Source organism: Eublepharis macularius, chromosome 3 (assembly GCF_028583425.1).
Source record: "Eublepharis macularius isolate TG4126 chromosome 3, MPM_Emac_v1.0, whole genome shotgun sequence".
In the NCBI taxonomy this organism is placed as follows: Eukaryota; Metazoa; Chordata; class Lepidosauria; order Squamata; family Eublepharidae; genus Eublepharis; species Eublepharis macularius.
In genome coordinates, this window is record NC_072792.1 from 164,686,141 (window position 1) to 164,711,380 (window position 25,240).

General features: G+C 43.0%; 1 protein-coding gene across 1 annotated transcript in view; it reads right to left on the reverse strand.

Moving 5' to 3' along the window:
• Positions 1–25,240, reverse strand: part of ARHGAP42 (Rho GTPase activating protein 42) — a 202,375-nt gene that overhangs the window by 153,434 nt on the left and 23,701 nt on the right. Inside the window, exon 2 of the mRNA XM_054973588.1 lies at positions 5,807–5,902. Within this exon, the coding sequence (XP_054829563.1) occupies positions 5,807–5,902 (96 nt within the window). The remainder of the gene's footprint in view (positions 1–5,806; positions 5,903–25,240) is intronic.

Genomic DNA, 25,240 nt, shown 5'->3' on the forward strand with positions numbered 1-25,240 from the left:
TCATGGTGCAGGAGCACACCCCTCACTTGGGGGCGTGCCACACTGCCTGGAGAGGGGGCCCCCAGGGAGCGCACCCCCCCCACTGGCCAAGTAAATGGGTGCAGCGGGAAAGGGTGGGATCAGGGGATCCCCCGTCCCAGGCAGGGGAATGGGAACCCTAGCATAGTCAGAGATATGAGCCACAGGGGTTTTAGCCCTCGCTCTTAGTCCACAGCATGCAACCACTGAGTGAGCAAACCACTGCATTCAGAACCTGCCCAGGATGTGGCTTGGAGTTTTTCTGTTTTATTTGTCTATATTTTTCTTGATTCATTGTTTATTTAAATTAGAAAAAAGAACAAGAGTCTATTGGGAGCAACAGGGTAAATAAATTACATAAATCAATAAACTAATATCCAGATTAGACTACAGTACCACAGTCTACGAGGGGCTGCCTTGGAAGAAATGATAAATGAACGATTTGCCAACTACACTGGCTCTCATTTTGTTGTCCGGCCCAATTCACACTGCTGGTTTTTATCTTTAAAGTTCATAATGGCTTGGGGGTCCATAAGTTTCTCCATATCAACCTGCCTGACCCTTAAGATCAATGGATGCAACCTTCCCTCAAGAACTTGCATAGTTATGAAGTTAGATTAGCAGGATCTTGTGGGAAGAATCAACCACCAATGCTGAGACTTGCACTATCAGTTTTCCAGGGGAGAATTGAAGATTTACTTATTCCAGGATGTCTTTACAGATATTTTATGATTAATTACTCCCTTTTTCTACATGCTGCTTTTATTGAAATATTGGTTGGAGGGCAGTCTTGGTGATTCTAGAGCCCTGGGCCAAAGTCCAGGATGGAGCCTCAGAATAACTCTCCCTCCTCCTGCTAGGGCCACCAGAAGCCCAAGCAAGGAACAGCCCTTGCCCTGTGCATGGAAGGAGGTAGGCATGTACAATCACCACAGGACCAGCCAGCTGCTTCCCAAGCACAACGCCCAGAGGACATGTGGCCCCACAGGGCCAGCCAGTCAATGTCCAAGCCCTGTCCTTGAAGGGGGTGAGAGGGCACAGCTGGCTACTGAGCTGGCGAGCTACTGCCCAAGCCCCACTCCCAAAGGAGGCAAATGGCCAAGGCTGGCTGCCGATCTGAAGAACCAGTCCTGAGCTCCAGAGTGGGCAAGCAGGTATGATAGCCACTAAGCCAGCTGCTGCTGAAGCCCCAGAGAGTGGCATGCACAGCCACTGCTGCCTCTTCCTCTTCATCAAGCTGTTCAACATTGAATCGTAGAATCACAGAGCTGGAAGGGACCTCCAAGATCATCTAGTCCAACCCTCAGCTCAATGCAAGAAATGCCCCCTGCACAATGCAGGGAATTCCCAAGTATCTTAAGGCTCAGACAAACTGATATGGGGATACTTATGGACCGAAGCCATTATGAGTTTTAAAGATGAAAAACAGCATAATGAACATAAATGGCAATATACTGCCCCTCCCCCGCTGTAAAGCTGTCTAGAGAAAGAGAAAACATAAAAGCCGTATAATACCTCCTCAAAGTATCTACACAACCTGCAATAAAAAGTAGGGAAAATAAGGCCACAAGTGAAGGGTCGCCAATGCTTCTGTGATGACTTAGCTGCGTGCTGACAAATATTTGCACACCTCAATGCTTTATGGTTCCTATCTTTACTTTCCCCACCTACTTAGGAGGATCCAGTGCCACTTCTACTTAAGAAAAAACAGCTCTGCTATCCAAAGCAAAACTCTGTGTTTGGCTAATTTTACCCCAATGTCAAATCCTTTAAGAGCTTGGTTTGACAAATCACTCCAGGACGCTTGCTTTCCCACACTGTTCAGATTGGCTTTAACTCTGTATGCTACACCCAAGGCAGCTGAGAGCTGCCACAGATATTAAGGCAGAAACTCCCACTGCCCTCCCCACCACAGTTCAACCTCTTGCGCATTTATAAGATGCTTGATCAGAACAGGTATGCCATTACTATTCCCAAGCAGTATCTTGTTTGGATCGTCGAGTCCCCAATACAATCTGGGGCCCTACAATTGTTGAAAACCAGATGCTCCCTGGTTACAGGAGGAGTTCTATTCAACTTAATTTTATGAAATTAATAGTCTGGGGAGGGGGGAAGAAGCAGCAGCTCTACAGTGTAGCTAAATAACGCTGATAACTCATTTTTAGAAACTGAGCCCCCAGTGATTTCCCCCTTTGGCTATCACTAGGGAGTGGTGGGGGCTGTCAGCTGGGGAATTACCGGACACGAACATCTGCGAATAAGAAAACGTAAGTGTCCTTCAAGTCTCTGGAACTGTGTGGCTGGATACAGGCCAACAACTGATAAGAAGGCGAATCCACCAAGGAACGACTATTGCCATCATGGATTTAATTAAAAGGGCAAAAGCTGCTGATCCCTTTGAAGACAGGCCGGGAAAGTAAAGCATGCCTTTTGCCTTAGTAATCAGTTTATTATACATCAGTATGAGAAAAAGAAAATGCCAAGAAGAACATATATCCGCATAAGCAAACTATCATTTGAAAGGTCCGTGGTTTCTTTCACAGTGGGGAAGCTACCTCAGGGCAACTCATTTTCTGTAACCCTCAAATAAAAACAGGAGTTCTGGGCCACGTGGGAGCTGCCTATTGCCTCAGCATGGGCCCCTTCTGCTTGAACCAGAGCTTCCAACATTACTGGAGATATGTGCAAAATTCATTGCACCATAGCTGTTCCCATACTATGACATCAACGTAGCCTACGAGTAAATATGTATGTACCATGACCCGGATAGCCCAGGCAAGCTTGATTTTATCAGATCTCAGAAGCTAAGCAGGGTCGGCCTTGGTTAGTAACTGGATTGGAGACCTCCAACAAAGACCAGAGCTGCAGAAGCAGACAATGGCAAACCACCTCTGTTAGCCTTGAAAACCCCACCGGGGTAGCCATAAGTCAGCTATGTGTACGCAGGTGTGCATGCGCATGCACAGACTCAACTTGGCTTATCAGATTTATCAGATCAGACACTTGACACACATCTGATCTCAATGTCACACTTCCCTTTAAATTTTTATTTCTCTCCAAATTTCAGAGGAGATTAAAGTGCACTTCATGAAAATGCACCTTCAGCAACTCAAAATGCTGGCATGTTTGCTATCTGTCATCTGTGCCTGAAATATTCCACATGTCATCTCGGATGATGGAAGGATGGGGGTTGTCAGCAATAGGGAGAATAACACATTTTATCTTCAACCCAGTCGTCTTTCAGGAAACGTTAATAGAGCCACATGACAGCACCCCACACTTAACTACACTCTTAAATTGGGAACGAGATACATTTCAACTGATCTGCAATGTACTCACATTTGAAACACAATTGCAAAGTCTTGTGCAGGACTCATTCAATTGTGTGTGTGTGTGTGTGTGTGTGTGTGTGTGTGTGTGTGTGTGTGAGAGAGAGAGAGAGAGAGAGAGAGAGAGAGAGAGAGAGAGAGAGAGACCTCCTCCATCTCGGAAGATATGGGCAGCTGGCAATTTGAAAGCAAAATAAAAAAAATGCAAGTATTTCTCAACCAAGTAAATGTTTCTCACAAATAATTTAAGTGCTCACCTTCTCTTCTAGAAGAACACTTCCGCCCTCATCTGTGACCCAACCTTCACGATGTACTGCTCAACCCCCTTAACGTATTATGGGACTGCATATTTATAATGTTGGCAACTGAATTTTTTAGTTTATCATAGTTGGCCATCTTGAATATACACTGAAAAGTTGGGATAGAAATATCTTAAAATAAAAATTCTATTGGCTCAAAAGTCATTTGTGCTATGCTAAGAAAGTTTCCCCATGATAATATAGCAGCATACACCCATGACAGATATCAGACACAAAGAATCACAATTAAACGTTTCTGTTTTAAACAAACAGAAGTTTCCAAAGGGAATGTTTTGGAAGAACTGTCTAGGTGTCCATGCATATTTAGGATCAGCTCTTTTAATAATAGGCGCTCTATATTGACAAGAAAAAAAACTTAGCAACTGGTTGTCTCCTTACAGTTGCATTTGTAACTATGAACCTATACTATAACTGTTCCGATTTTGTATATTTACCTGCATTCTGGAAATTTTAAAAAGAAAAAAAAACAAAAAGAAAAGAAATAAAAATAATAGCTATTAAGTCACATTTTTGAGGCTGACATATGCTGTATTTGACCAGTTTGTATCATGCATCTGACGAAGAGAACTTGATTCTCGAAAGCTTATGCTGCAATAAAATTGGTTAGTCTTAAAGGTGCTACTGGACTCTTTTTAATTTTAAAATGTTTCCCTCCCAGGGGCCCACAAAGCCAAAGATATGCCAAAATATCTGAATGTAGCACTGACTAGATTCTCGGTTGCTGCTTTTGCAAGGCTTTTTAAAAGGCAGCTCCTGAAGGGCAATAGCATTACCCTACCCCTAGTAAACCAGGCTTTGATGCTTGTTAGTTTAACTTTTGTTCTTGTGACCTTCTTTGATACACACGACAACCTACCTAGCTACAATTGCCTTGTAAACCCCAAATCCTGTCTGAAGTCTGGAGTGAAAATAGATCAGCTATCAAACCTTTTTCACAATTCTTGGGTTCTTAGCTTCCAATGATCTTTAATGTCCAGAGACATTCGTAAAAGGCTCCTCAGAACCGTGAAGACCAATACAGGAGGGAGGGGCAGTAGCTCTGTGGCAGGGCATCTGCCTTGCATGCCGGAGTTCCCAGGTTCAATCCCCGGCATCTCCAGTCAAAAGTATCAGGATTTTACGTGAAGGACCTCTACCTGAGACCCGGGAGAGCTGCTACAAGTCTGAATAGACGGAACTGACCTCCTGATGCACTGAAGGACTGATTCAGTAGAAGGCAGATTCATGTGTGCAGGGCTTTTTTTCAGCAGGAACACAGTGGAACGGAGTTACGGCAGCTCTTGAAAATGGTCACATGGCCGGTGGCCCCGCCCCCTGATCTCCAGACAGAGGGGAGTTTAGATTGCCCTCCACGCAGCGGCACAGAGGGCAATCTAAACTCCCTTCTGTCTGAAGATCAGGGGGCGGGGCCACTGGCCATGTGACCATTTTTGCCAAGGGCGATTTAAATTTTAAAAAACTCCCCCCTTGTTCCAGCTGACCCAAAGTGACATCATTGTGCGATCCTGAGTTCCATCACTGAGTTTCACCACCTCTTTTCCCAGAAAAAAAGCCCTGCATGTGTGTTCATGTGTGACACAGGAGATCTCAACAGCAAATGTCCTTTGATCCAATTACAGCATGAATGTTTGAATTTTAGATCAGGGAAGTAATGAACATCTGAAGTAGCAGATAAGTTGCAAATGAGCAGTTCAGATAAGTGTCCCAAGAAATCCCTGAACAGTTGTCCCAAGGAGATACTCCCCATCCCAACAAAGCAACAACTTGTGGTTCGAGGTAAGATAACCATTAAAAAAAAAACCCTAGGGATAAATATGCAACTGTCTTGTTTCCCAAGCAGCAATCCAGAACTTTTTAGCAGGAAACACACACAGAAGGAGAACAGGCAAACTCGCTGGGCAGGAACATCCTAAACATGCTGAAAAGCATAATGGCAAGGTGTCTCGTGTCTCTGCTTTAAATTAAATATCTACTAGATATCTTTCAGACTCCAGTGGACAATCTACAGCCAGATGAATGAATGAAAATGAATGAAATCCTACCATCAAGTCATAGCTGACTTATGGCGACACACTAGCAAAATACAGGTGCCATATAGGTGTTCAAAAGTCATAAAGAAAAGCAACCCAAAACACTCACCGATGCTAATTTCATCATCTGTTTCAGCATCTCCAATGCACTCAAACTGAAAATCTTGAAGCGACTGGGAAAATTTTTGTACAGCCATGGATAGATCTGTTTTTAAAAAGAGAGAGAATATAAATTATGAAAAATGAATATTCTGCAAGTTATGATCAAGAATGCAAAGTTTCATTTGACTACTTTTGCTAAAGGTGTTTCCATGTGTAGTAATTTTGGTTGCAACTTACTCCACAGACAAACGTATATAAAATCTTTAAACTGAATTAGAGGTGTAAAATTTCCAAAACAACTGAAAACTTTTTTTTTAAAAAAAATCCTCTAGAAATCAACAGAATTTGGAGGGAGGGGGGAATTGAAATATTTGCAACACTTACTATCCTATTACACGCTGCACTGTTTTAAGAATGTAAAATGCACTATTTTATAACTTAATTAGCCTACAAAAAGGACGAATGACAAAGAACTTCACCAGATTTGAAGAAAATAGCATACTTGGATGAGTTTGATATATAGATTGGAATTCAACAGTACAGAACAGCAGTGAAAACACAGGGAGAGTAATAATACGTATCGATGAAAAATACGAATGCTTGATAAAACAAAAAATATGGGCAGACTGCTAACAAAATTCTAGAAGATATCAGAAAAGGAATGGGGTAATAACTACTAACAGAAGAACTTTTTGGTTGTTGTGGGTTTTCCGGGCTGTATTGCTGTGGTCTTGGCATTGTAGTTCCTGACGTTTCGCCAGCAGCTGCGGCTGGCATCTTCAGAGGTGTAGCACCGAAAGACAGAGATCTCTCAGTGTCACTGTGTCTGAAGATGCCAGCCACAGCTGCTGGCGAAACGTCAGGAACTACAATGCCAAGGCCACGTCGATACAGCCCGGAAAATCCACAACAACCATCGTTCTCCGGCCGTGAAAGCCTTCGACAATACATAGAAGAACTTTTTGTCAGTTGAAATGTCACAGCCTGTTCTGAGACCTGCAAATTGTACTAGCTTATTCTGACGCATGCATGTATTTACTAGGTAGTGATGCGGAATGGAAAATATCCACAGAAACTTTTCCAATGCTATGTTTTTCCACGGACATTTTTCCAGTCCAGATCCCACATATGTAAAATTATACTTTATCTATAGTTGTCAGGGCTGTTGTGAGACAAATCAATCATCTTAGATTGGGAAAAACTTTCCACTTCCTGTGGTGTTGGAAGATCCACCACCAGTAAGAGAAGACTTAAATAGGCTTAAATAGGATAGTGGCCTGATCCAAAATAAGGCAGTTATGGTTGTTCACCCCAACACTTCAAAGGCAGCACACCTACTGTAACACACACACCAGAAGTAGCAAAACTTCAGTGTACTTGATCTGTGGGATACAAGCTTGGGAACCCTCATTGTTTGAGGTGGAAGCCCTCCTCATTCTGCTCTGTATCTTATCATGTGGGGCGCATGTCTCTGCTATAGGGTTTCCAGGTCCCTCTAGCCTCCTGCTAGAGGAACCTGGCAGAGGGAGGGTTGGGACCTGGCACATACCATTCTCTGGCTGGGTTTAGATCTTCATGCACGTGCACTCCGGTGGCAGTGTGATGATGTCACTTCCGGAAGTGACATCACTACGCTGTGCATGTGGCAGCATCGCTTCCATAAGTGATGTCGTCATGCCGGTCATGGGAGCATTCCCGCACTCCGCAGTTCTGATTGAGCCGGTTTCAACCGGCCGTGGGAGCACAGGGACACTCCCACAGCCAGTGCGACAATATCACTTACGGAAGTAATGTCACCGCGCCGGGTTGGAGCGCACACCGTGCACGTGCTCCTGAAGTGCCTGCCAGAGGCGGGCAAGCTCCAGGAGTTTGCTCCCTTCCGCTGATTGCTGAGCGGACCCAGGACCCAGGACCCTAGGAACCCTACTCTGCTACCTTTCACCTGGAAACAGTTGACATTGCAAAAATAAAGGGAAATAGATGGTTTTAATAGATCAATTTGACAGATTATTGACTCTGAGATGTGCAAGCTTCTTTTCTGCCCCCACCTCATGCTCCCAAATTACCCTTGAAAGCTCCTCACCCCAAATGAATTCATCCAATCTATGAGTGGCATTCTCTGCATTTACAAGCCTTGAAAAACACATGGAACAATTAATTATAGTTATTTAAAACAGGAACTCATCTGGTAGCCTTCCTGACATTTTGAGCTACTGTACCGTCTCCATATTTTGCATACTTATATATGTTTTCTATTATTAAAGGCATGGAATTCGACACAGTCTTGGTGAATGCTCTGCAGACTCAGGGGCTGTTTCCTATTCCTAGATATACAAAAAACATTTACAGAAGCCATGCATCATTTTAATTCAGCAGCTGTGCACTGCGTGTCCAAGATGAAATTAAGGCTGTGACAATGAGTATGAGCACTGGTAAATCTCCAGGACCACACAGGTTCCCTATTGAATAGTATAAAACTTTTTCAGATGGTTCAATTCCAAAATTATATCAATTGTACCATGAGATGTTTTAATCTCATGTATTGCCCGCATCATTGCAGGAAGTTTATATTACCGTCATTCCAAAGCCAAGCAAAACCCACACTCAATGTGCAAATTTTCAACCTATTTCTTTGATGAATGTGGACGCTAAGATATTAATTGCCATTCTTACTAACAGATTTCAAAAGGTTATTAGAACCTTGGTGCATGTAGATCATGTAGGATTTATAGAATGTAGGCAAAGATCTGATACTCTTAGATTGGTCAGTGATCTGATTGCATTAAATAGAAACAAATCTGATCAAGTTGCTATTCTTTCACTTCATGCTGAAAAAGCATTTGACAAAATGTATTGGAAAATTATTTTCTCTACATTGATTAAATCTGGCTTCCTTCATTAATTTTTGAAATGGGTTCAAATTCTGTATTCATCCCCTAAATCTAGGGTACTGACCAATGGTATTTTGTTCTGCACTATTTCCTCTCAAAAGAGTTACTCCACAAGGTTATCCTCTTTTTCTTCTCATTTTTTATCTATGCATGAAGCCCCTGCATATGCTGTTAAACAAATTAATAATATACATGGCTTCATGCATAATTATTTAAAATTTAAAATTATTTTATATGCAGATGATCTTTTATCATTTATTTCAGAACTGCAGTCATTCATTCATGAATTAATTAATTTGATAAATAATTCTGGTGAACTGTCTGGTTATTCAATGAATAGGACAAAATCAGAATTGATGCCATCGGGAGACAATGTATCACAGAATGTAATTACTGAGGAACATTTTCGATGGTGCCCAGAAGTTATCAATTATCTTGGAATATTGACAAAAGCCCACCTCCTGTAAATCATTGGATTGAAGACTTTATAAATTTATCAACATTTGAACATATATATAAAAGTAACTAAGCATAGACTTATATTTAGATATTTGGAAATGTTTTATAGATGCCCATGTATAGATTTGTTGTTAGTGTTTTTGTAGCCAGCATGTATTCTTCTTTTTTAAAAAATTTCTCTCCTGTTTGCTTTTTATTTTTTATTTTGTTTTATGTTTTTGCACTAATAAATAATTTTTTAAAAAATTAAAACATTCTGGGTATACATGCTTAGGATTGCACTGAATGATACCTGTAACAGCATCTAGATGTACCTTCTCCAGAAGAATACACACTTGGTATACCAGCCTAAGATGAGCAAAAGTACACCTGTCCACAGTAGTCACCCCAACCACAAGCAATTAATTATCCACGAATATACTTAAATCTGGTTTTTCAGAGAGAGCATTACTACTTCCAAAGTAAGCTCTACACCTGCATGCCCATCAGCTAACTAAAATATCTAAACGTTTTCAAGCAACTTTGAGCTAACTGCACGATACAGAGAAATATGAAACACAAATTATTTGTGTTCAATTTCTTTCCAATCTCACCATGGCCACAGCAGAATGTTGATCTCTTTTGTCTAGGAGTTAAGCAAACTTTCTCCATTTCTCAAAATAAACTAACAGCGCAATCCTAAACAGATTTATTCCAGTCTAAATCCATTGATTTCAATGGGCTTAGACTGGAGTAACTCTGCTTAGGATTGTACTGTAAGCGCAGCACATAAAAATTTAAAAAGACAAGCCCTGGCCTGAATTTAAAATCCCAGCACTAACACTAGCAGGGTGGATAAAAGGGTGATGATTACATTGCAATAGTCTTTCTACGTTATTAAGAATGATTACAGGTCAAGGGAAGTTCCCCTTTCTTGTTGCTTTTAAGGGGAAAAAATAGGGAGGAAAACCAACCAAGCAAGCAAAAAAATCAGTCTTGAGAACTTCTAAAAATAGAAACAGTGGGATAAAAACACCAAGTACAAATAAGGGAAGGGGGAAAGAAATGCAGAGGTGCGAAATGAAACAAGTTCATCCAACTTTTTAAAACTGCTTTGAAATTTTAATTTGCTTTATCATCTTGGAATAATTGGACCACAGTCCAGAATTCTGAGAATGAAAAGACAGGCTGTTTAAAGGCATTTCTGTTCCATTAAACTTATTTACCACTGAGGCTGGTGTTTTGTTTTTTCTATTTTCTTTCAGTTTATTCAGTTTATGCCTATAATTATATAGTGCGTAGGTGACTGTTTCCTTGGAGCTAGACACCACATCTCAAAGGATTTTTCATCCCCATTTCTCCAATGGAGAAGAACTTTTTCTAAGGAAGAAAGACATGAGTGAAGCTTTCAGAAGGTATCACCTTGCAAACAGGTGAAATCAGCAATATCCCTCTCCCCTGCTCACTCATTCTCCATGGTGGCTGCCTCTCTGAAATGTACGTGCATCAGTTGACACTCTGGCCATCCCCAAAAACTCCTGATTTGAAAATCATTAAAGTGGACTACAAGGGTGTGGTCTTGTTTTTGACACGACACATTCTGTAGTTGGAAGGTGAGATCTGATATTGAGATACCTATCCCTAATTAAAAACGTTTACCACTATTCTGTAGTCATAACTGATGTTAAAGAGATAGATCAATTCCACTGACACAACGTATATTAACACCCATTCTTAGTGACTGAACATAGAATTGAGAGCTTTTACCCATCACATTTTTACCCACACTTACTCCACTGAGTGTAAGGCTTTCCTCTTCACGTTTAACCTCACAACAACCTCCTGAGGTAGGTTAGGTTGAGAGAGAAACAAAACACGCATGGACATGACTGGCCCAAAGTCACCTGGTAAGCTTGTTCATCAGGTGGCCATTGAAACCCAGTTCCCTCAGTCTGGTGCTTTAACCACTACCCAGCGCTTACTTTCTCAGGACTGTCTTGACTATTCCATTACACACACAGCAGAGGCGGTGAAAGAGTGCACTACAAGCGAGCCTCAGCATAAACGCGTATCTCAACTCCTCATACACAAATTAAGCTCTGCTGTTTCTTCGAAGTTGAAGGGGAAATAAACTCAGCTTTGGGTCATCTGTACCAAGAGAACCACAAGGCAGAAAACTATATCAATAATGAAAAATACTCTGAAGGAAAAAGAGCCTCCCCACTAAGAAGCGCTGTACTCCGACAGCTGCTGTGCCTGATACACTCAATTTCATTCTAAACAAAACATACCTCAGTGGGACTTCTTTTTTTAACCCGCTAAACCGAGGCTGTAAACATTCCAGCTGGTAACAAGATTATGCTTAGCAATGCATGAAAAGAATTAAGAAGCATTAAATTACCAATAAAGAAGTACCTTATAAATCAATATTACTGGATGCCGCTCTGCCAATTTCATATCACTAATAAGAGTGTGTATGCATACACCTACATGCACACCTTTATATATAATCTGCAGAGACCAAAAAGTAATTAACCCCTAAGAGTAATAAGTGTTTAAATTCTTGTAATAGGCTGCTCCTCTACATTCCACTATCTAGTCTTTCCACTTTAGGCAGCTCCTGGTCCCAAAATGAATGCCCATCTGTACAGAAAGATTCCTTTCCCATAGAAAGCTAGTTGTGAGGGGACAGTTTCCCCACCAGCAGGTTAAAGTGCCTATACTGACAAGGTTTTTGTGTTGTATTGCAATCCACACATCAGTGAAAACAGGCCCTAGGGGGGCGAAAGAGAATTGATGCAGGACATCCGGGACTGGCAAAACAGAATTACATCATTCTAAGTCCACAGACTTCAATGGACTTGGAATGGTCTAAAGCCCGAACTACACATTACGTATAACTCGTAATCACCATGGGGACTTGTAGCCACACGGCAGCTGCATGTTTCCTGTGGAAACTCAGTTCTGAAGGGCCACCATGCCTATATGGATCAGGACCATGGTTAGGGTTGCCAGGCCCCCTTACCCTCCTGGCTGGAGGGGGACCCGGCACTTACCTTTAGGATACCCTCACTTCTGGGAGTGACATCATCACTCAGGCCCCAGGAGTGCTCGTGGGCTTTGCATTGCACCGATTTGGAACCCCAAATGGACAGAATCGGCCAGCACGAACTCTGGGAGCGCTCCCGGGGCCTGCACGATGATGTCCCTCCTGGCAGTGATGTTGTTTTGCCAAGCAGGAAGCACACCCCAGGAGGCCCGTTCCTATGCCTTTTCTCTCAGCAGCCAGTAGGGTTGCCAGCCTCCAGGTGGTGGCTGGAAATCTGGAATTATGATTGATCTCCAGGCAACAGAAATTAATTCCCCTGAAGAAAATGGCTACCTTGGAGGGTGAACTCTATGGCATTAGACACCACTGAAGCTCCTCCCCTCCCTGAATCCCACCCTCTCTAGGCTCCACCCTCCAAATGTCCAGGAAATTCCCAACCCAGAGCTGGCAACCCTACCGACCAGCCACAAGGATGATCACGTGTTTCATTTAATGTGTGGTTTGGCCTGGAGTGCAATGAGAATCTCCCTGATTTCTTTTTATTTTTAAAACAAACCATGATGGACAGGAGGGTGGGGGAGAAGGCTGGCATAATCAAAATACAAAGACTAGGGGAGAGGGTGTTTAACTGGGTGTTTCCCTCAAAAATTTCATAGCAGAAAAAAATAATGCATGCACCTAGTAGAGGCTTCATGTAGGCAAGTTCTATTGGATGATTTGTTCTAACACTTATTTACTTCATTTATACTCTATCTTTCTCCTAATATAAGCCAAAGAGGCTTACATTGTTTTCCTCTCCGCCATTTTATCTTCACAACAACCCTGTAAGGTAGGCTAGGCTGAGAGTGTGTGATTGGCCCCCGGACAGTTAGTGAGCATCAATGGCAGAATGGGGATTCAAACCTAAATCACTGGACTGAGGAAATTTGAGTTCTAAATCCCATCTAGCCATGAAGCCTGGACATAGAAGTCTCTGTCTGTCTGTCTGTCTAAGCCTACCCTGCCTCACACGGTAGTTGTAAGTAAAATTAGGAAGAGAGAATGATGGAATAAAAGTAGGTATCTAGAGATAGAAAGCAACCAAGAGTTAATACATCAGAGCCTACATGAGGCTGCCGTATACCAGTCAGACAATGTAGGCATTTTAGGGACCCAAAGCAGCCTACAAAACAGGGAAAAGAACGAAATTACAAAATCATATAAATGAATTGACAAAGAAAGACCACACAAATGGATCTGGGCTGGTATGAGTCTGCCCAACTGTTCACTACGGGTCAATACAAGCCAAACTGTAACTGCAATAAAAAGAAAGGACATTTTAAATATTTCTTTCATTCCCTATAAGGCAATGGCAGTTTTTCATATATTGAATTGTACATTCTTTCCTCCTCACTTCAATGTCTTAAAAAATTATACCAATAGGAATTTGCCAATATATGTATATCATTTATTAAAAAATAATTATGTTAAAGTCAGATAAATCAGTTGAAATCCATCAATTGCCTGACAACTCTAAAACAATTCACATTCCCTAAGAGCATTCGGGACAGAATGGAGAGACCTAGAAATCCAGATGAACAGATCCATTGTTGCTATTGTACACAAAAATTCTTTTAAAAATACATTCCACAAGTTTAAGATCTCCATTATCTTAAATCCTAACCACAACAATAATTATGTCTCTCCCCAAACATCACATTATCGTGCCCACTGTAAATCTATCTTCTCACTGTCTTTGATATTTGAGTAAGCCACACAGGAATATATTATCCCTTTTTGCAACAAAGATGACACAAACTGGTTCTCAACATGAATGAAAGTGTCAAAGCTCAGTCAAGGAAAATCTTTTAAAAATAGGATTACGATCTCCTGTGGTGCAGAATCAGAAAAGGGAAACATGGAGTATATTGTAATACTGGTGTCGAAGTCTCCGTACAACTGACAGTCACCACTGTGAATTCACCTTCAACCCAAAGGCTTCTGAGAATTCAAGAAAGGGAGGTTGAGGGCTCTCAGTCTCATCGCTGCAAAGCTAGAAACGATTGTTCCGTTTCATTTCTTTGTCAGATTTGCCCTCCACCTTCGTAAGGAACATGTCCACAGAACAGCGAACATATTCAATTTTCAGGGGAAATATTAGTCAAAAATATTATAGTTGCATCCCTCCAAATAAAAACTAACAGTGTTAGGTATCCCAGGACAGCATATTAATCTTCTGTGCGGTCACACACACCCTTTGTATAATGGGAGTGCATTATCTAACTCTTTACAAACAACAATAGGAAACTGCTTCCCAACACTGCTTTCACGCAGTCCAAGATTCTATGGTGGGCAAAGAATTCTGAGATTCAGGGAAGACCGGGGCAGTGGAAGGCAGACTCTACCAACCAATCCCTGAGTTTTGGGAACAAAGAAGCTTGCTGCTGCTGACGACTTAATGCTCGTTATTTATAAGCCACAGAGCTAGGAGCAATCCTTGGGGTATGCATACTCTTTTTCACTCTAACCTCCTTCTCCAGAAGGACTTCCTCGCTCTTACAAACACTAACCATAACTTCCAGTTACACGTACACCAATGGAAACCAGGATCCTGTGTACCCAAATCTTGCCAGTCCACTTCAGAACATGATTTAGAAGGGATCCTGGCTCTATAAACGACACATTTTGCATCATTGCTCTTAAAGTCAAAGTGCAAACTGCTTCTCTTTTTCTTAGATAGAAATATGAGACAACTTCACGGAGGATAACAATAAACATTATAAGCATGCATATTGTTTTTCAGTGTTGAAGCTGCTTCGATCACATTGGCTCACATCCTACAATTGTAATTCCATCACTGGAATGGAAGGGGTGATTTCCAGCAATTCCTGCGTCCCAATGCAGATCCCGTACTTCTTATTCTTTTCTTGGGATTCCATTGACCCCAGGAACAAACTGGAGGGGGGAGCACTGTGGACTCCAGAAGAAGGGGGAAGTGGAAAAGTCCTGGTCTGTGAACAAAACTCATTGGAAACAGACAGACCATTAGCTCAGGAACACAACTACCCGATAAAGGAGAAAAGTATTATGAAAGCCGAGGGCTAAGAGAAAGTGGCTTGCCAAACAACACATAGTGAGTTAACAACGGATACAAGATTTGAACCAGAAGCCTCGTAGATGACAGCTCATTCTCTTTGCCCCATGCCACACCCCACTCCACCGGCAGTCCTGACTGCCAAATGCAACTCCATGTTTAGAAGCCATCTCTACAAAGCGAAGAGGAAGAAGCCTCCATTTTTATGCCCTGCTTTTAAGTTTTCTACAGACATCTGGTCAGCCACTGACAAACAAAATTACTAGACTAGATGGACTCTTAGAGCCAAGCTAGAAGTGACGAATGACACTTGAACGGCAAGTGGATTGAGTGGAGCGCAAGTGGAGGGCAAGTGAACAGGGAGAAATACACTTGCCGTTCAAGTGTCATTCGTCACTTGTAGCTTGGCCCTCAGTCTAATTCCACAAAGATGTTTTTCTCTTCTTCTGACATTTCCAACTCGTTGCCTCTTAAGTGACCAAGCCACTCTCTCTGGCACAGGAAGTGCTTACTAACTTATCTTACTAACTTCCTAGTGCAATTTAGCTGTTATTTTATTTTGTAGCTTCTTTTTCCACGATGAAACCAGCTATTGTGCATTGGCTCTTTCTCATTTTCCCCATCACCAGTTTATTAATGAAGGAATTTTATCTGCTATAAAAAACCAGGAGTTCCAGAAAGGGAAAACTGGTTAGATGCAAGCAGGTCTTTGAAAGAGAAAAAGGGGAAAAAAGACACTGGCTGTGTACGGACTATTGCCAAGAGGAGTTGGCAAGTCAAAGGGGGTCACTGTGACGCAGAGCTGACCATTGCGCTGCCAAAAAATGTAAAGACGAAAGGGCCATGCGTTTGAGTTGACAGAGCATTTGTTGTCTTCTTTGATGAATAGTGCCTCACACTTTTGCTCAACGCACTAAATTTCTGTCAAGCACTGGGACAATAGTGGGCTTGAATGCCTGTCATAAGATACAGTATGCCATTTGGCAGTTGACTTTTCTATTTAAATAAGGAATAAAGCTGATGTTTCTCAGGATACAAAAAACATCTGGGAGCGGGATGAGAAGAGGCATAGACAGACTCTTATTAAATCTTCATCAATTCAAAAACACTTGAGAGCTGCAGAAAAATAAGTCCACAAGACTCTTCCTCCCTGTCCCATTTCTAAGCAAAACTGAATTATTCAGGAGGGCTTTCTACCCAGATTACAGGACTGTGTCATAAGAAATAGCTGAGAGAGATGCCTTGGTAGGGACAGGGACTAAACGCTACGCTGTTGGGTACTGTCTGCTGATGTACATATGTGCCTACTAGAGATGGGCACGAACCAAAGTTCATGATGAACCAAAGTTCATGATGAACTGGGCCGGTTTGTGGTTTGCCAACCGGCGGTTCATCAGAGTCCATTTCTGATGAACCACCACGAACTTTAGGCTGGTTCATTTGGTTCATTTTTTGGTTTGTCACTCCAGACAGCCTGGTGCCGATCAATCAGTTTCCTAGGCAACAGGGGATGGACTTCCTGCAGACTTTCTGCTGACCCAGAAGCGACCTTTTGCTGACCCGGACCTGACAATTTGCTGTCCTGGATGTGATATTTTCACAAACCAAACGAACCAGTTCACAAACCAGGGCAGGTTCGTGAAAGTTCATGGTTCGTGAAATGCGATGAACCACGAACCTCATGGTTCGTTTTTTTCCGGTTCATGCCCATCTCTAGTGCCTACTAGGGCTTTTCCATGCTGCTAAACATGCCATGGAAAATAGTTATGCTTTGTTTCAGATAGATTTCATCTATGTGCTCGGCTTTATGTTTGTTTTAATTTTTTCTGTTACCATTCCCTTTCCCTGAATGTCCTAACAGTTGTTCATTATTGTACTTTGCTCAGTGAGTGTTCTAGCTGTTGATTATATAATATTTTCAGTCGCACTGTTGTAATCTGCCTTGGTTCTCAGTGAGAAAGGCAGACAATAAACAAACAAACAAACAAAGTGTGCTTTAGATGAATGAGGTAGGGAAGATTTGGTGCATCCCAGATCATAGTCTAACTCCAAAAGGACTACACCAAGCCCTGGTAATCTGGAAAGGTCACCAGAACTGTTCTTCAAGCTGGGTATTAAACAAAAGCATGGATGGGGGAAGGGGAAAGACGCTAACAAGCATGTACTGTGTTTTAAATTGTTGTAATCCGCCCTGAGCCCACTTGGTTGGGGAGGGCAGACTATAAATCTAAGTAAATAAATAAATAAATAAAAATGAGGGAAAAGCAGCATCTACAATTTGTAATTGGATAGAGGATACAAAGCACTGTACGTATTCAAATACATTAATTAATGCTAGGTATAATAGTAACCTCAGGCTGCACCAAAGGCTACCAAGATTTCTTTAAAAAACAGTTCTCCCTTAATATTTTCCTCTTAGAAATGGGATTAATTCCAGAGGGGAAGTCGTAGGAGCCTACCGCAACAAAATTAAGCAGACGTCCAGTAGCACTTCAAAGACTAACACCGAAAGGCTTGTTCCAGCACAAGCTTTTGTGAGTCAGAGCTCACTTCATCCAAGTGTGCAGCATATACTGACAGATATTCTCTCCTATGGACATCCACTGCATGCTTTGATGAAGTGAGCTCTGACTCACGAAAGCTTGTGCTTCCAGTGTTAGTCTTTGAAGTGCTTCTGGACTTCTGCTTAATTTTAGAAATTTAGAAAGAGTCCCCTGATTTAACCAGCCAATTGCCCAACAGGATGTACTCCAAAGGTCTCTATAGGCAAATCTGCACATATACCTTCAGTCAGAAAAAGTAACATCAAGCATTCACTTGTAGACACTGTCGCATACAGAGACAGGTCGGCCACTAACGCCACTAGGGAAAATTTGTGTGCGTGCGTGCATGCATGCCCACGTGTGATGGATGGGAGCCACTGTTGCTGCAAGCTAGCAGCCTCCACAAGGCGAGCAGGCGCTCCAGCTGCTGCAAGCCAGCAACCTCCATCCCATTCAAGGTGGACAGGTGTGAAGTGGTTGGGAGATGCCACTGCTGTGAAGCAGTGGCTTGGGGGGGGGGGTAGGGATTGCTGCTACCACAAACCAGCACCCCACTTGGTGGAAGCCAGCAGCCTTCTCCTGACACAACACAGATGGATGCAGGCCAAGCAGAAGCTGCGGTGAGCCTGCCCCATCCTTCTCTACTTTAAGGGGCCGTGCTTGGGCCCCTTTCTGCCTCTGGTCACATATAAATCATCATAGACAAATCTTTCCCAGAAGCACCATCACGTCAAACACAATCACAACCTCAACACAAGCAGGGCCACAACACATCCAGCCCCAAGACAATGAACAGTGTCCAAGAAGGCGCGATTCACCCCTCTCTGGTGAACACTCTCGGGGCTCGTTTAAATGAGTTCCCCCTAAACAAATCCCACCAGGTGGCTCAAACCAAAGAATCCAAACATATTTCTAATGGGATGTATGCGGTCACACCCCGATAACAGAACAGAATTCAACTTTACGAAGCAAATTAAGCACTTGACAGCTGCTTGACCTCTTATTCAGCAAACAAGGTATTTCATTGGTCTTAAGTATTAACAGACCTCCAAAAAGCAGACAAGCTCGATTTTAACTCACAGCAGAGCACACATGACAGTGCTAACATTTTTCAAAATCAGAGTATATTTTTTCAGGACTTGAATTTTTTTAAAAAAGGCAAAGTTGTAGAATTACACATATAGCATAGACACCCAATATAACATCCAAAGCATAGGAAACTCTTCCTTTGTTGTTTTGCTTCTTTTTCCTTGATCCATTTCTTTCAAAGACTTTGGTTTATAGTATGCTAATTAAATCTGGTCTTGTAACAATTTGGGGACTGTTATAATAAGAAAGTGCCTTTTGTCTTTAGACGTTCTGAAGCACTTCAAACACATGCCACTGCTGTTCACCTGCAAATATTCACATTTTGCTCTGTTTTCAAACTGTAGCACAGTGAATGTGCACTCATCCTGCATGTATGTACATAAATCTGTGTCTGGGGGTGGCATGCCCACCCCCTCACTTACTGCCTCCGATGGGGATGGCTGGCGCAGATGGCCCAGACACTTCTGGATGCCACATGTCATCCAGGGCATTGATGGGAAGGCCGAGCAAGAAACGGCACTAGGAGGCATGGAGGAGCCAGTTCTAGAGCCAGGGAGCAGCTTTGCAGAAAGAGCCAGCAACAGTGGCGGCCTTGGCTTTCTTGGGTCAGAGCAGCCTATGGAACACTGAGGAAGGACAGGACAAGTGGGAAGAAGTTCGAGGGGTGAATCCAGGGCTGCCCGTTCCCAGGAATCCATTTATTAGACTGGCCCAAGAGAAGTCAAATGAAGACTGGCCCAGGAGAAGTCAAATGGTAGCGGCATGTGAAAATGGGAACAAGAATGGGAATTAACAATCTCATCAGAGCAATGGGGGAAAGTCTGGTCATTGAAATTATTCAATTCGTCGATAATATCTACTAAATTACAAACATTTAAAATAATATCCTATTGGTACTACACACGAAAGAAATTAGCACAGCTAACAGCAAAGTACTCGCCATTGTGTTGGAGGGAATGTGGGGGTACAGGAACCTATAGCCATTGTTGGTGGACATGTCCGAAAATAATGGCCTTTTGGGAAGAAGTAATAGAGATCATACATAAAATAACTACCTATTGAATACAACTGCAACCAACAATAATATTTCTAGACTTATGGCAAGACAATAAAGTTCCACAAATTAGAAAAGAACTCGTAAGTAGTCTATTTGTAGCAGCAAAAACAATAATCACAATAAAATGGAATGCTAAGGCAGCACCAAATATAGACCAATGGCTTAGTAAGGTGTGGGACCAAATGATTATGGAAAAAATTACAGAAAGAATTCAACAATCCTCAGAAAAAGAAAAGACAACAGAATTTTACAGTAAGTGGAAGTCATTTCTTGACTACATTACAACAAGCAACATACAATCTATGAACACAATCTACCAGTCATTAATAGAAATATAAGCAATTGAAGAACAACAAAACTTTCATGGATCTATATGAGGAAAATCATTTAAAGAAAAAGAAACTTTAAATGTTAATAGTAAACTTGTAAATAAGTTATTGTTATGTGAATGTAAAAGTAAGACTTGAATTGGACTATGTGCTTGATAACCTGTAATAATAATAATTTAAAAAATGGTAGAGGCATGTGGAAGGACAGAGAAGGCTCTGGGTGCTGTCACGTGTATCACATGTTCAACTCTAGATGGGTTGAGAGTAAAAAAGAAAATTACTCAACATACAATTTTTAAAAATATATAGAGTTTCTGCGGTACCCAGATTATACGTGGATTCATTGTAACTTGTGAACAAGGCTTGTAATTCCAGGAGATCTCCAGCCACTACCTGGAGGCTGGCAACCCTAGGTTGATCTGACCCAGATCCCCAGCCCAGCATGCAGTGTGGCCCTACATCTTTCAAGTATTAGAAAAGAGTGAGAGTCCAGTAGCACGTATAAGACTAACAAAATTTGTAGTAGAGTATGAAATTTCATAAGTCACAGCTCTCTTCTTCAGGAGCGGTATCTGAAGAAGTGAGCAGTGTGACTCATGAAAGCTCATACCCTGCCACAAATTTTGTTAGTCTTATAGTTGCTACTGGATTCTTGCTCTTTTCTGCTGCTACAGACAGACTAATACAGAACCGATCTTGATCTTTCAAGTATTTTTAGGCAAAAGCATCTCAGGCAGCACAGAAAGGAAAGCACCACGTCTGACCTCAGACTGATTTTACTGTCACGCACTGGGGTATACTTTGGGCAACCAGCGGGTTATCTCAGCATTCTGCATAATGAGTCCTTGGAACAACAACAGCAGCCGCTTCGAGAGTGAGGGTCATGGGAAAGAGAAGCTTTGCTCACCCTTTTTCCTGGCAAGGTTTTCGACACATGGGTGGAGAGCAATCTGTGCTAAGCAAGAATGCGAGGAAGAGGCAAAGAAGAGTAGAATTAAAAAGGCATCTATATATTTAGCCTTTGGGGAGGGGAAGATTAAGCAAAAAAAAAAAAGCACTGCTATGCTTTAAAGGAAATGAAACACATTTTGAAGATAAATTGCTTCAAGCCCTAAGTGACATACAGCTCTTGATTAGCTCCCTTTGATCATAAAGCTCGGATCAGTCACAGGACTGCACGGAGGAGTGGGTTTCTATTCAGCGTGAGCATAAACATACACATTACACCCATGTGTTCAGCCACTGTTTATTAACAGTCAGAAAGAAAGGGGGAGAACACACACACACACACACACACACACACACACACACACACACACACACACAAACGAGTCTGGACTAAATTTAACCCCAGGGCACAGCAAGAAAAATCACTGTGCTCTTACAACTCTGACTCTAAGGGCAGCTTTTGCCCTTAGAGTTCAACCATTTCAGCCCTCTAGGACAAAACAGGATTTTTTTAGCGTGGAATCCCGTAAACTTAAGCAAATTATATTCCTTACAGGCTATATTAAAAGATGGCCCGCTTAAGTGAATGGCAGAGCTGCTCTGGTCTCACTGGAGGATAAACTGGAAGCTCATGCACAAGAAAGGAGAGAGCTATTTAAGAATTGGTTACACTTGACCCAGAAACATGTCACAACGCTTAACTTAAAAAGCCGCAGTGTAGTAGCTAAATAGCCTGGGAGCCTGAATGCATGCTGAGGGCCAGAGCACAGGTCTTAAAAGAAAGCCTACAGCACAGGCTTTCTTTTAAGACTCAGCGCAGACCTGGACCCTGTTTAGGCATTGCAACGAACCTGTCTGTCCATGTTTTTTGTTCCATGCTCCATCCCGCCTCCCTCTGCCTTGTACATGGATTGAGATCAGGAGCAGACTGGGAAGTGAAAATAGTCCTGAAACAAGACCCACCAATCAACCCCCAAACGCCAACCCTTCCGGGGCCAGAGAGCTCAGTTACACTGACAATGGACATTGGCTCGTTCTCATCCCACAAAATGGCACTAGTGAAGGAGGACCCAAACACAAAAGAAGGAAACTTCCTAAATATGCATCAACAAAAGAGCCCAAGCTCAAGGAAGTATAGCAAGGAGTGATAATAACACACCTTCTCTTTCCAATTAAGTAATAGATTTTATAAGTGAAGTCCTTAACATGGAATATTCGATCACTCAAGTTATTAAGCCACAAAAGTTCCCGTCACAAAATACATTCAGACTTTCATTACATGTGATTACATTTCATTTTTCCATTTCTTGCCCTGCACAGAGCATATACAGTCAAAACCACAATGGGTTAATGAACGCCGCTTGTTCCCCTGCAGTTGGGAAGAACTCCGGCATTGGTTTCAAGAGAATGGCTATGAGCTTCACCAGCCTTGTCTCTTTCTGCTCGTTTCGAAGATTATCTTCTTACGGCCACTATTTCTACAAATAACCACACTGATTTTTACTCCAAGGCATTCCTCTTACAAAATATTTGCAATACAAATACAAACTTACATTTCTTCACAATAAACCGTATCCAAACCTCCGTCTTCAGTTTGTCAATATCAGTGTGTCAATATCAGTGGGGTGAGGCGCTGCCAGCCGGAATGACGGTTGAGGGAGCCACACCGGGTGGTAGCCTCTGTGTGGTTCCCCCGTCATCTGGAAGCCAGGCACGCTCCATCAGCCCCTAAGCTGGGCTTGTCACTGCCAAACCTAATCCAAGATCCCTTATGGGGATCCCCATCTATGGGGAAACAGAGCACGCAGGCCCTGTTTCCCCCCAAAGGGATCGGTGTCCAACGCCCAAACCGCCAACCTGAAGTTGTGACAGATTAACCAGTTAAAGTACTTCAACAAGGAGCCCCCAACAATGCTCCAATAATAAGGATATCTCCATGTACAAATGCAGAACAAATGACGACAACATACTCTATTCTAACAGAACATATACTACTTAAGACAAACTCTTGAACCCTTAGAAAAACCCCAACAGCTGGAATCACGCAGAGAGTGGGCGGGGATTGCTGTTCTGGAGCTGACTGTCAGGTACTGGGGCCGGCCCAGGTCAATATAGAGGGTGGGAGGACCTGAGGGAAAACCTCTCCTCTCAGGTCGGGCAACAGCTCCCACCCTCACGTGACCCCAGTCGGCTGCCGATTGGCCAGCTGGGCCATTCAAACGGCACGGCACAGCTTGTAACCAGCGCGCGCCATTGAGCTGGACAGCCCAGGAGATGCCATTTCTGCTCCTTTCCCTTGCTGTGCAGGCCCGCAAACACCGGCCCCAGTAAGTTCAGGGGCGGGGGCTTTCCCCTGTTTGCATTTCCCTAGAGAATATCCCACCTTCCAATTTTCTGCTCTGAAGACAAAGATCACTTATTTTCAAGCACATTTTCTGTTTAAACGCAGCTAAATGTTGTCAGCAATTTATTTAAAATATTTATAGGCCTGCCTTCCTCTTGACAAATCAGGACCCAAGGCAGGCAAAGGCCATGGAACAAAATATGAGAAATATCAAATATATTAAAATATATTAAAGTAACCAATTGTGAGGCTCCTCCCTCACCGGTGTCCCATCCTACTGTCTGTCATGCTGCCAGCTTCCCATGACAGGAGTCCTCGGGCTTCAGATGGGAAAGGGGTTGCAGCATTTGTCCCTTCTCCTGACCAGCCACTGCCTCTCCCTGGGCTTTCCCCTTGACCCTCACAGGAACCTGCTTTTAAAGGACCCCCTTTTCCACCTCCACAGGTTTGTTCTCAATTCCCACCCAGCCTCCATGAGTGGCCCTTCTCCCAGCCTATCGGATGGCAGGGTTTGGCAGATGCAGCTGCCTCCTAGCCCCACCCACTCCCTCTCAGCCCTGCTCTCTGTCTGGCTCACCCCTGCTGCTTCTGACACTCTCCCATGGCTTCCTCAGCAGCCTGGGCTTGCCCTTGCCCTGGCCAGGCTGCCAACAACTTCCTGTGGGCCTGGCTTGGGTTGAGCTGCCTGTGCTACTGCAGGAGGAAGGTGAATCGGCTGCGTGGCGTGGGGTTGTTGCCCAGGGTTGGGCATGGGCGTCAGCAGCTGCTGCTCTGATGGAGAAGGTGGCCCAGGGCTCTGTGGAGGTGCCTGCAGGTGAGGTGCTGACAGAGGAAGGGCAGCAGGGCCTCCTGGGGACAGTGCCTGCTGCAGCAGGCAGGTGAGAGGGATGGAAAAGAAGGCAGCATTGCCGGACACCAGTGTAAGTTCACAGCCAGAAAAACAGCCCCAGACTCGAAATGCCACAAAAATCCTACGAAATGCCTCAATTTTATAGCCTTGCCAAAAAAGTCAGGAGGGTAGGGAGATGCTCTCCAACCTCTTCTGGGAGATCATTCCATAAACTTAAGATGTGGTAGTGGAAAGTGCCCTGAAGTCATAACTGACTTATGGTGACTCTTGGTGGGGTTTTCATGGCAAAAGACTATCAGAGGTGGTTTGGCTGTTGGCTGCCTCTGCAACCCTGGTCTTCACTGGAGGTCTCCCATCCAATTACTAACGAAGGCCAACCCTGCATAGGGCCAAGCTACACATGACGAATGACACTTGAACAGCAAGTGTATTTCTCCCTGTTCACTTGCCCTCCACTCAATCCACTTGCCATTCAAGTGTCATTCGTCATGTGTAGCTTGGCCCTTAGCTTCTGAGATCTGATCATATCTGGCTCTCCTGGGCTACCCATGTCATAGCTACTTAAAACGTCAATGTGCTACAATGTAATACACTATGGAAGAGTTCAATGATTTCAGTGTTAAAGTTTAGCTCAACATCCAAATATGAGTCTGCCTGTGTCCAAGGAATGCAGTTTCTCTTTTTTTCAACTACAGTATTTGTGTTTTCTATTTTTAGTGTCCATTTTTCCTGCTTCTTAGTAGATAACTGTACTAGGTAGCATCCAGAGCAGCAGTTTGCAGCTCTCTCTTTAGTAACAGGAGTATTTGCACTTCTGCAAATACATAATT